This window comes from Seriola lalandi, unplaced genomic scaffold (genome assembly GCF_002814215.2).
Source record: "Seriola lalandi dorsalis isolate HSWRI2012SDOR001 ecotype SW California unplaced genomic scaffold, Sedor1 jcf7180002054223, whole genome shotgun sequence".
Lineage (NCBI taxonomy): Eukaryota > Metazoa > Chordata > Actinopteri > Carangiformes > Carangidae > Seriola > Seriola lalandi.
In genome coordinates, this window is record NW_019524776.1 from 157,460 (window position 1) to 170,039 (window position 12,580).

General features: G+C 41.3%; 1 protein-coding gene and 1 long non-coding RNA gene across 2 annotated transcripts; one reads left to right on the forward strand and one right to left on the reverse strand.

Moving 5' to 3' along the window:
- Positions 1-2,491: 2,491 nt before the first annotated feature.
- On the forward strand, positions 2,492-5,889 carry LOC147819220 (uncharacterized). Its single transcript, XR_015437121.1, has 2 exons — positions 2,492-4,384; positions 4,490-5,889. It is a non-coding gene; the product is annotated as an uncharacterized LOC147819220 (long non-coding RNA).
- Positions 5,890-8,306: 2,417 nt separating this feature from the next.
- On the reverse strand, positions 8,307-12,557 carry tmem275a (transmembrane protein 275a). The gene is made up of 2 exons (XM_023404120.2): positions 11,980-12,557; positions 8,307-11,001 (listed from the first exon to the last, which is right to left on the reverse strand). The coding sequence occupies exon 2, from the start codon at positions 10,869-10,871 to the stop codon at positions 10,251-10,253; it is 621 nt and encodes a 206-aa protein (XP_023259888.1). The 5' UTR covers positions 10,872-11,001; positions 11,980-12,557; the 3' UTR covers positions 8,307-10,250.
- Between the last annotated feature and the right edge of the window lie 23 nt (positions 12,558-12,580).

Below are 12,580 nucleotides of genomic sequence, written 5' to 3' on the forward strand. Positions count from 1 at the left end.
TGTGTCAGTCTTGAGTCAGGAAAAGCTGAGGAAACAGCTGCTTCCTATTGTCACCTGACTTTTTTATTTTCACTGTGAACCAGTAAACCTGATGGCCTTTTAATGTAACTGTAAAACTGTAAGCATAGAGTTTCTGCTTAGTTCGGACTACCATATAGTAATTTACTTAAGTTTGCCCTGTATCATATGATGAGCTATTTAGAGGCAGTCAGGTCTCCAAAAGAGAAGAATAGTGAAGAATTTAGTTTGACCTCTGAATGACCAGGTGTTATAACAATAGACTCTTTAGGGTTGTCTGTGTGGATTTTGACTTGTTATCTTTCGCCATCTCAGTTACACGTCCTAATGTCTGGTTTTCAGTTTCATGCAATTCTTTCTTTCCTTCTTTTTTTCAGTCTTTCCACAGTACGAACACCAGCAGGTGAATATGTGTAATCAGATCAGGAAGAGAGGAGGAGTTGTTCAGTTTCAGGTAGGTAACTACCCACTGCAAACACCTATTCACAACAAATATGAACAGGACGAGCACAATAACTGGGGCAGGGAATTGATTTCACAGCCTGTTGTTCAGGGATGAACTTATCAACTCTCGGGTTCAATTCTTCTTTAGTCCCTATTGTTTGTGTTTCCTACCACTGCCGATGTGAACGAGATAACCATGACTGTCATAGAAAAGCCATCGACGAATTAATGAAATGCATATTCGTGTGTGCTTTTAAAACATATTTCTTTCCACTAATAAGAAAAGTTTTCCCACATGCTATTATTCTTTAATGCTTCAACCATATTAGGAGTGTACAGCCATGCTAGCAATCCATGACCCTGTATTCACACACAGCTGTGCTTTGAGCTCAATTCAAACGTTAGCGTGCTAGCAATCGCCCAGTGACAGTGCTAACATATTGACATGTATCAGGTATGAAGTTCACCATCTTAGTTTAGCGTATTAGCATGCTAACATGTGCTACTAACAAGTAGCCTACATTTGAGGCTGATGGGAATGTCATTAGTTTTTGCATAAATTCAAGTATTGGACAATGATGAAGGGGTTAGATGAAAAGTTATAGAACCTCCAAAGTTATTAAAATACATCCTGAGGGGGGCATGAATGTCTGTACCAATTTTCACAATAATCCATCCTACAGTTGTTTCAGTCTAGAACAAAGTGGGGGACCAACTGACGAGCACTGCTTCTGCTAGTGTGGCTGGAAATGCAGAAATATACATGACAAAATAATGAATTTGTTCTTTAGTTGAAAATATTTATTGGTTTCAATTTGTGTTCCTACGCCTTCTTATTCAGGGTGATAGCAGGGCTGTGGGTTTTCCCAGCATGCATTAGGCAGATAAAAGGGCAATATTCTGGACAGATTTTAAAGAACATAAGATAAAATGACCTAGTTGCTGTCGCAGTAGACATGAGGTGACACTTTGTATGCAGACTTTCAGTATCTGAATACAGTACTAGAAATTGTTTATCACTATTGTTTTATAGAACAGGTTAGCAACACACACACTCAACATACATACCCTCATGATTGGTTGTAATACATGCAGACTCACACACTCAACAGGCTCAGTCAGGATTTACAGCTACAGCAGGGATTATGTTTTATTACACATGCCATCACCGGCTGTAATTCATTTTTACAGTGCTGATTGCTGACATGTCGCAGATAGGACATATGACTGAGTGAGAGAATTATTCACACTCGCTAAAATTAGCATTGTTAACCCGTGAAACCTTGACCGTTGCGTCAGCTGTGATGACAATACTACAATTACAATAACCCAGATTTTCATGCTGAATCACAGCCAGTGCATCTGTATTGTATTTGGTCTCAGAATTGTTTGCAAAATCCAAACTTCTTAAAAATGTCAATTCATGTCTCAATTCATGGTAAACTTGTTGCCTTGTAGCTGTGCAGAAAGAGTGAATGACTGATCACATTAAAAAAATTGGGAATGTTTCTGGGTCTTGTTAGCCAGGTTTGCATAATTCAGAGGAAATGTGTAACATTTTATAAAGATAGTGTCCACAGGGAGAAACGTGGTAGCTAATCTTTTCTCATAAAGTCTCAGGAGATTAAAGTCAGAAAAAGAAACCAACCATGTCCAGTATACTCCACTTCATACATCTCAGTGATTACATAACTGGTTTTGAAATCAACATTTGTCTTGCGGAGCTGACATGTGGATCATGGGTTTAATGTTAAGTTTGGAGCAGCTATTGTTGACATTACTTTCCTGCTTCCATTTAATAGAAATGTGTATATGAGTTTGTTTGCAGAATTACACTGGCAGTGTAAGACTGTGGTAATCGTCCATTTGTTCTTCTGTCAACTTAAACAAAACAGAAAAGCTTTTTTAAAGGATTTTCTGGAAGAACACAGTGGCCATGTGATCATAGTAAGCCACTTGAGTCACAGCTCTGAATGTTTACTTCTATAAACCTGCCAACAGAAGATCTAAACAAGAACAAGTACCTGGAAAAAGATTGTTAATAAACTGTATCTGAGAGAACACGTGCCTCATCTGTTTGCTTTAAACTGGATGCCCAGTAGCTGGTGGGTCAGAGTCTGTCGGGGGAAGTAGATGCACAAACCCTAATTTGGGTTGTGGGGGTGTCTCAACGTGACCATGCGTTGGATCCAGAGGAACAATCAAACCAGGATATGGGAGGGGGACTGAGTGGACAATACTGAGGCTGTCCGCTGTAGGCCCCATGCCACATAAAGACCTGATTATTCCCCCCGTGTTGGCTGGCCTTGCCGAGTGGACAGACAGTGGACTCAGTATTTTCCTTCCTCTGTTTAGCAGTGGGGACTCTCCTCCAGTCTCAGCCAGGGCAAAGCAATTTAAGGGGAACTGTTGTTTTGGAGAGCCACTGTGGGAAAGTCATTAAAGTGTAAAGCATCTCTCTTTTATTTCTTTCTAAAGGACTTCTGGAAGAGGCATCCACCAAGGCGGTGGATGGTAATGAGTGCTGACAGAGATGGGCCACCCCCACAGTGCCGTGTGTGCAGATAGCCGCTGCCATGGCAAACTGGTTGTCTGCTAAAAAACCAGGCTGTCGGACGTACTGAGAGAAGAGCTTCCTCTCTTCCACAGGTGGCCAGTGTCTACGAGCAAACTACTAAATCAGGTCTTTTCTTCCTGCAGAAAAAGGACTTCCACTCACTCTGGTGGCCGCGGGTGGTGCGTTGGTGTGGTGGGTATTCTGTCATGTGCTCCTCCTCAGCCTGTCATTATTTATTTGAAGGAGACTTGGTGAATACCTGATACGCAACACAAGGAATGCTGAGATAAGGCCTTTAATTTAATCAAGGGTCATTCCTCAACTGCAACCTCTTAGTGATCATTATTATTCCATGCAATATATATTTAAGTGGTGAACTGCACAGTGCACAGGTGAGTACAAAAGTACCTATCATCCTTTCTCCACTGAAATGACCCACATGGCAGACTATTATCATGGCATTACAAAACCACAAAAGCAGACGTAACAGCACCCACAGACAAAGACAAGTAGTTATTTGCCTTTTCTGCAAAAACATATCATGGGAGTTTCCTTTATGCAAGTTTAACTACTGCATATGAAACAGAGGTTATTCACTTGCAAATTCATAAACGAGGGATGTCCAGATCACTGTGGTGCAGTGAGATAAAGGCAAACACAGAAACAGCTGACATCAATGTAATGTTGAATTTCAGAGTATGACAACTTCCCATAAATCTGGAGCACTGAAACCGGTCTGAAGCAGTCAGCTGTGGAGAAGTTGTTTTCATTTATTGTCACCGAGTTTCTTTGAAAAAGGGGGGCCTCTGCTGGAGTCCAGTGGTACCACATGTTGTTTACCAACCGTTCTCGCACCCCAGGACATCCCAATACCACATTCATTCGGCTCGTTTCGTTCTTTAACCATAGCACGCAGCTGTCTCATCAGAGATAAGCCATACAAACACTTACTGTATACAGTATCCTGATGTGACAACAGGGTTCAAATACACAATGTTCCAAAAATCAAGTCCCAAGTCAGGGGGGTTTACTACACAACCCACTCAACACAAAATGTTACTTTGGCCCGCTGGACTCACGAGTTAAATATTTGTCTAGTTGTCACCCTTAAATATTAGCACACCACTGTTCTATTTTCAGTCTGTCTATTGATTAGCTCAGTTAAACACTGGGACACATGCAAAAGGATAACATTCACAGAACAGGTCAAAGACAGCCAGTCGAGGTGATGAGAAACAAGCACTGCGTGCATGGTAGCATTACTGAAAAGCAACATTGATCGGCTTGGTTAATGGCTGGATATAGGAAAGAGTGATTGATTCGACCACCTCTGCATTAATACCAATCACATTTAGCTATGTCCTGGTGAGCACAGTGTTATTTGCAACGTTTTCTTGTGTTTTTATATTCTCATGGACCTGCACTGGGACTCTGTCTCTGTTCACTACTGTGTATGTTTCCTTCTCCCAGGGCCCACATATAGACTTGTGAAAAGCAAGGTTATGCAACAGGCCGGCCACTTGAATAAACTGCCATTTACTGTGGGTGAATGGAGGAGTTAAGAACGGCGAGGGACCCATTGTCAGCAGTCATTGGTATGCAGAGCACTGTACCATTACGATTAAGACCCTCGTCGGTTTTTAATCGAAATCCACTGTATCTTCACTCTTGATCTGTGAGGAGCTTTCTTCTCCATGTCACCCTCAGACTGCCCCTGTCACAGAGAGCAACAGAAACACAGCAGTCACGCGGTCCGCCCCTGCATAACACATGGTGGACCAAAAAAACCCCTACCGGCACTTAGAATGAAAGCAAATCAAGCCTGATATGTTTTATGACCAAATCATGTGTTCAAAGGTACTTGCAGACAAATCTTGAGCAAACACTTCACTTGCAGCATTGCATGGAGAGATGTTGCTGTACTCACTGGTTCAATGAAGTAATAACCAAAGGTGGACTCTTAGGCTATTCAATAACAACCAAATCGTATGCATTTTCTTGTACTTAATAAGTCAGTGCTTTTATTCTGACGAAGCAATCCATAACTTCCTTGTTGACCCGGACAAACAGTGTTTCAATAAGAGTTTGACACCTATTGTCATCTGAACCAACAGTGCATGCAGATAACCAATGGCCTGGTTCATTTTAGTCTGAACACAAGGATTCACCCCAGTTCAGTAAATCCTCCTTCTCCTCCCTCCCAGTCTGTCTTTGGAAGCGGAGTGAACTAGGTTAGGGTTATATAACCAGTGTCTGCTCTCATAGATCCTCAGCAGCTCGTCTTCCCCTAATCTTTTCAGCTTGATTACACCCTACATCCCCCTCCTCTGCCGACTCATTCAACTGAGAGTGTTCTCACACACACAAGTACATCCACACAGGAGCACATGGACAGAGCGTCAGGATCCGCCATGCACCGGTTTAGAGCGGATGGGATGCTTGTGATTGCAGGTGTGAGTGTGTTTGTGTGTGTGTGTAGCTGCAGCAGTGTTTTGTCAGCGTGCAGCATCTCGTCATGACACACGAGAAGACATGCGGTGGCTGCATCTGAGGTTAGCTGTGCATGTTCGCCAAGATTACAGCTGAAATTTCCAGACCATTCCCCTTGTTTGCACTGTATCTTAGTATCACAAAGCATCAGTCTCAGTCATTACTATGGCTTGATATCTGTGTGAACAAGAGTGACGTTACAATCTGCTGGAAGATGTCAACAAAAAGGGACTGTACTCCGATAATATGTGACATATCGACTGCCTTGTCTGTGGTTTTGTAACACACAGTGATACTGAAAAGAGACTGCTGATACTGAAAGTGTTCCTGCAATTCATCAATGTGGATGCAACATACAAATAAACTATTATGAAGTCTGATGAGTGTCAGCATTGTTTCCTGTGTGTCTGTGTCCCTTTATATGTTTTTCTTTTTGATTTTCTGTCAGAAAATCAAACATATTGCTCTGTTCATATTCTTTGCGGAACAACAAAAGGCAACATTTTGAAGTCACAGGGTACATCTGATCACTGCTATGATAAAAAAAGTAAGCCAGGTCAAAGGATAAGACAGTGTGTCAGCTGAAAGCATTTATCATTACCCATCATTTGACATGAGACAGTCACGCCAGACAGGAATTGCACTTTAATTTACGCAATAAGGAAGTCTGCATGCTTGTACTGTGGAGCTGTAAAACAGCCGTTTGGATATTGCTTAATAGGAATGGAAAGGCATAATAAAATGCTTATAAAAGGGATTTTAAAAGCAGATTGAGGACACAGGGAGACATGGAGGTTCAAAAGGCAAAGGTTCATTTACATTACGTCCTTTTTGTTTTTTGTGACAAGTAAGCTAAACTGCAGCGGTAAACCATGACCCGTCTCCCTGACCTTTGCTCACTAAAGAGCATAAACATGTAAATATTCTCCTCAGTCTGACGCTTACCTACAAACCTGTTCACCTCCAAAAGGCAGTAAATCTCACAAACTCCAGCTGGCTAAACATTTAATATGTGAGCCTCTTCAGTCAAGGCCAACAGGCAGAAGATGCAGGAAGTGGGCATGTTTCACTGTGGCCCCATGGTAAATGTTTTGTGTAACGCAATATAAACCTGGAAGTGGTTGAAATTTGGGTAGGAATGGAAGGAGGCTGAGTGGAATAGAGACTCAGTAGTGTTCATGTTTTCCAGCAATATTAACTGTTCTGATGCAAGTTTAATCACAGAAAATCCCATTATATGCAACCGATGTATGACAGCCTCAGTGTCCTGGCTGAGTTCCCTGCCTGGCTCATCCAGTAACAGTGACCAGCCCCAACCCACCATCTGCTACTTCAAACTCTCACTGACAGTTTTTTTTTTTTTTTTACCTCATCCTTACTGTAAACTTATTTTAAAACCCTTCAGGAAACAGGACATGCTTTGCTTTTTTTTTCTTTTTTAAAAAGCATGTCCTTTTTTGTACTGTCAACCAAGACTCAGTGGTTGTAATACTCTCAGTGCAACTATGAATTTAATGTTTTACCAACAATTCTACTGTGAAATTTGATGTCTGTATAGTTCTTAGAGCCTCTCTAATAGAGAAAAAAGGTCCTGAGTCCATTTTGTCATCTGTGAGCTGCCTCAGAAAGTAGGACACCACAGATCTATGCCTTCATCATTTCATGAGCACAAGAGAGCTTCATCAGCACGGTGAATATTGAAAATGATACGCTCATAACATCGATGTAATTAGCGCTGTCACCTGAGAAACACAGCCTAACACAATCAAGTGTCATGTTTTCAGGCAGTGAGAAGAAATCTTCTGGAAACATAATGTAGACTTTTATCTTGCAGACTTCTAGAAACAATGCTTTGTGAAAACTGCGATTTTTAATGATTCTTATCCACACCAAAAATCTATGAGCAGTTTGCAGTGTCATTAGAATCACTTGAAAATAATCTACTACACCATTTGTTCTCTGACAGGCCAAACAATAGCCATTACAGACTTGTTATGATCTACTGACATCTAATGGTTTAATGTAAAATGGCATTTTATATAACTTTAATTTATGTCATACGTGTGGCTCTAGCGCCCTCCAGTGGCAACATTTTCAAATCCAGACATAAACACTTGTAGAGGAGACACATGAAGCTCATATTGAGTTCTTTACTCAGGGACATTTTGATGAGATGGGACCATATTTTCTGTTCTTCACAGCAGCCTTTCAGCCAGCCCATCTTATATTTCAACAGGAAAGTGGATCTAAATATAGTTGAAACAATCAATTGATTAGTCAGTTAGTCAAATCACAAGAAATTAATTTTGGATTGAGTGTTAAAATCATTTGTCATGTGAAAACGCAAATGTTTGCTGGTTCCAGCTTCTCATATGTTAAGATTTGCAGCTATCTAGCAAACTGTAGAACTGAGAAGCTGTGATGGGCATTTTCACTATTTCACTGACATTTAATAAAGCAAACACCTAATCAAGAATATAGGTCTAATCAGCAGATTAAGCAAAAAGGAAAATCATAGGCCTGTTTAGTTGCAACCCGAGAGCGACACTGGAAGGAGTTTTTCCACAGTTGTATAGGAAGCTGGTATGGCATGAAGATATTCTCAAGTATAAAGTCGCCAACCATCTCTTTGTCATCTGGGAAACCATTTACACTTTATGTCTTGCTGTTTTCAAACTGCTCTGTCAGAATCTTTATAGACTCCCTGTTGGAGTGAATGGGTGTAGAGAGCATCATGCCCCTACAAGATCACACTGAACTTGCTTGAAATCTCAATATATAACAAATCCAGCTGGACATTTTTATTCATTTCACTTCATGATGACACAAAATGCAATGTAGTAAGTACGTGGTGTCATGCCACACATACATAATGAGCAACCTCATGTTGTACTGAAATAGGCTTTTTATTCATATCTTTTTGAAGTATTCACATTTGGATCAGTTACTTTTAAAATAAACAAAATTATAATCTTCACAAAAATATTCTATCCATTACATTTTTCCAGATTTTTGTAGAAGTGCTACACAAATTAAAATACACAGATAACACCAAAAGTTCACAACAGGGTGTTTGCATTCCCATGATTCAGTTCTCTGAACATGCAAAATTAAGCTCAGCACTCCAATTTGGCTTGAGAGAGAGCTTTGACAGAGAAACTGGTCCTTTTCAGGCGCTGTGTCACAAATAATGAATGGCCAGTGGCTGTATGTCTGTATGCAGGAGTTCACTCTCCTGGTACCTCATATAAATTTCTGAGATGGAACATTTATAAACTATTTGCATGCATTTCTTATATCCACAAAAACAGAAACCTGTTGAGGCTTTCCTAACAATATGGAATAGAAATCCAGAGCCAATCAAAGGCTTTCTGAAGAAAACTGCTATTGTGCACTTTTATATAGCCCTCATTAGTTTAATCCTGATATCTCAGTCTAAGGCAACTTTCCTTTCAAAGGAAATCAGGGTTTGAATGTCTTTTTTTAACCAGTCAGGTTTATAACTGACAAGAAGACATCACAGTGATGGGGAACAATTTTTTTTTTTTTTTTATGCAATCTGAATATCTAAACTGTGTCGTGGCTTTCCCATATTGTGTACAATAGGTCCAGTAGAGGGTGATTTCTGCTGATATATCAAGGTAAAGTTTGTCATATCCGACACAAAAAATGAGAATGCTCCCATTTGTGTAACAATGTGACAGCATGCTCTTTTTGTGTCAAATCACAATGTAAATTCGATTTCTTGATGACAAACTCGTCGAGATGACACCTGGATGCACCTGGATCATGAATTTACCTGCATTACACTGTACAGGAATTGCTCAAAATGTGACCTAGAAACTGTGATTACAGTCACGAGTACTTTGGATAAAAATGCACATGTGAAATCAGAAACTACCAAGAATGTGGTGAGAATCATAATACTCACAGTTAATGTTTGTGTGATGACAAAACTTGTCAAACTACAAGAATAATGCTTCTTCAAGCCAACATTGTACACAGTTACATGTAAAATATACTGTAACACACTTCTCTATATGCACCATTGTTCATTACAAATGTATTGGCTGTAGACAAATAGTGTGTACTCACTTACTTGTGAAAACAACTGTAAATGCCAAAAACTTAATCTCAGGTGACACAATATTGCTTTGGGACCTCTGTGACCTATAATATTTTATGCCCCCAAAACAAGTTCAGCACTGAGAATGGCATACAAAATGCCAAATGTCACTACAAACGTACCTGTACAGTTCAACTCTGGTTTTCACTACAGACCTTTCACATGTAATCTTTAAAGTTTCAGAACAAATCAACAATCACATTTACTAGGAGAGCCCTCTCAAACCACTGCTCACAGTTGAGGTTTCCACTAACCAGAGTAACAGTGAAAGATAAAATATTTATGGTTTCACATACTTTGTTTGATTTCTACAGGAAAACTGTGCATAATGCCCCACGTTAAAAACAAAGACCTGGAAGAAAACAGCACAAGAGAGGTAGGAATTTGAATTCCAAAACCTACGATCCACAAATACTTGGATGTTTCATTAATTTTGCATGCTAATTACCAGTTGGCTGCACAGCAAGAGAAATCAAAAGCATACTGTTGAGAACTTGTCACAACCAGAAATATGGCACTACGTAGACTGGAGGACACAATCACACTCAGCAAGCCCTCAACCCAGAAGGATATTTACACTGCCAGCACTCCGTCCTTGGAAGAGTTTCTGCTCTGCTAGGTGACCATTTCTTCACGTGGCAGGTTGAGCCTCACCTCTCCTCCTGTTGACGTGGAGGCTGAGTAGACTGCGGTGGCAGAAACAGAAGAAGGACCATTGGTCTCCATGGTGAAGAGCTTGCAGGAACCTGGTAGGGCCGCATCAGGAGCCTCTTTTTCTGGGCTGGACGCCCGGGATGATCCAGGAGAGGATGTGGGGCTTAGCTGCACAGCTGTAGTATCCTGCAGGGTGTGCTCACTGGTCTCAATTTCAAATGCTGCCCCACCAGTAAGCCCACCGTGTCCCATCAACCCCATGCCCCTGCCGCCCACCTTAGACCTACGTGAGCTGTGGGGAGGGGGGAGGCGGCTGCAGACGCAACAGGCCCCGAAAAAGGAAAAGGCCACCAGCAGTAGGATAGGTCCGATGATGATTGGCGGGTTGGCAGAAGGCACCAGTGTGCTGAAAGCGAATGCTCCCACCAGAGTGATGTTGAGTCCAGCCAGCATGATGCATAGGCCACATGCACAGCAGAGTGCCGGAGAGGGAAGGCCATGAGGGCGAGACTTCCCCCTCTTCTTCTTCTGGGGCTCCTTTTTAGGTACAGGGGTGCTGCTGTTTCTATCAGTGATGACCATGTCTTCACCTCCAGGCTCTCGCTCTCTTTTCCGCAGTGTTATTGTATCTCCCTGTGTTTCAGTCCGAACTCCTCCCCATGGTAATGTTTAAATGAACTGTGTCCGACTCACAGTATGGAAACATCTTTGTCTGTAAATGACAACACATTACAGATATTAGACTTTCTTTAGAAACACACATTGAAAGGAAAAAAACTGTGCCTCTGATAAGAGCGCTCATTACACTGCTCTTCTGTACACTAGTATCACTGGACAGCTATCTAATGATCACTGTGGGCATAGTGCAGTGTCCTCCCAGGGAGAGTCTGTGTAATCCATCAACGAGCTCTGAATATTCATCACTCTGCTCTGCTACTCCTCTAAATTACAAATATCTGGAGAGGTTGAGAACTTACATATTACGATAAATATCTGATGAACTACAGGTAGGTATATCTATTGTCTACACTGGTTAAACCTGAAGCCTGTCCAACACGATCCGAAACCATTGCTGAATGCTGGAATTTAAAAATAAACTTCATAAATACATATAAGTATATATAATCAGAAAAGTACAGAGCACCCACTGTACCTATGGCAGAGAAAAAACAAGAAAGATAAGTAAAGGAACAACAACAGCACAACAGGTTACTGCTCGGAACATTCATGGGAAATTCTATTGTTTACATTGTAGCACAATAAAGCAAAATTACATGATAACTAAGCTTCAGTGTAAAATTAAATGCATGCACCCTGTGACTCTTGCAGCACCATTTTTTGAAAATTAAAATGAATCCCTATTTATTTTTAAAATATGTGCAGTGCCACTGCAGCTGCTTCATTCATGCCAGCTAGGCTAGGGAATAGCACTTGATTATTCATTATTATTATTTGCAATCAAACCAGCCCTTTCAGTACAGCATGCACCCATTCAAGATGTTGCAGTGCAAATGAAGAGAGATTGTGTGAAGAAAATTAATTTTTTTCTATGAATGTGTATGTCAGTAAATCCATGATCCTAGCTATACTACAAACACAACGTTTGAGTATGAACTGGGGTTTGCTCAAACACATTCAAATGCACAGATGTGTTGCATTCCTGTAAAACCAAACCGTAAAAGCATCTTACCCTTTGAGTCGATATGTTGAAGGTCTTTCCATTGTTTCATCAGTGGATTTTCAACGCGATTCTCTGTCTAATTACAGGGTGTGATTGCTGAGAGGTTGAAAGGACGCATAAACACCAAAGGAGGGATTTTCATCCTGCTGTCGTGGCTTTTCAATCCTGAGGGCACAAGTCATGACAGCCATTCAATCAGCGGTCACGGAATCACAAGGCAAGGAAACCTGCTGAGGAATATAAAATCCGGTAGGAGAGAAGATCACTTAGGTGAGATGGCATTTCTTCTGAGTTGACACACGGACGCAACGCTGCTCCTGGTGTGGATCGAGACGCACGTAGCACCTGACAGGTCATCCTGCAACGGAAATAAGAGGGGGGGGGGCTAATGTACGCGAAGCATCGGCGCTCGGTGTGAAATCGTCGTATTTCATTATTTCATATTTGATCAGCCACGCAGCTCATCCTCATTCCTCTGTAATCCTCACCTCTGGATGTGACTCTCCTGCCTCCTCCCCACTGATCCATCCTTTACCACTGTTCAACTTGGTGTGTGTGCGTGGTGTGTGTGTGTGTGTGTGTGTGTGTGTGTGTGTGTGTGTGTGTGTGT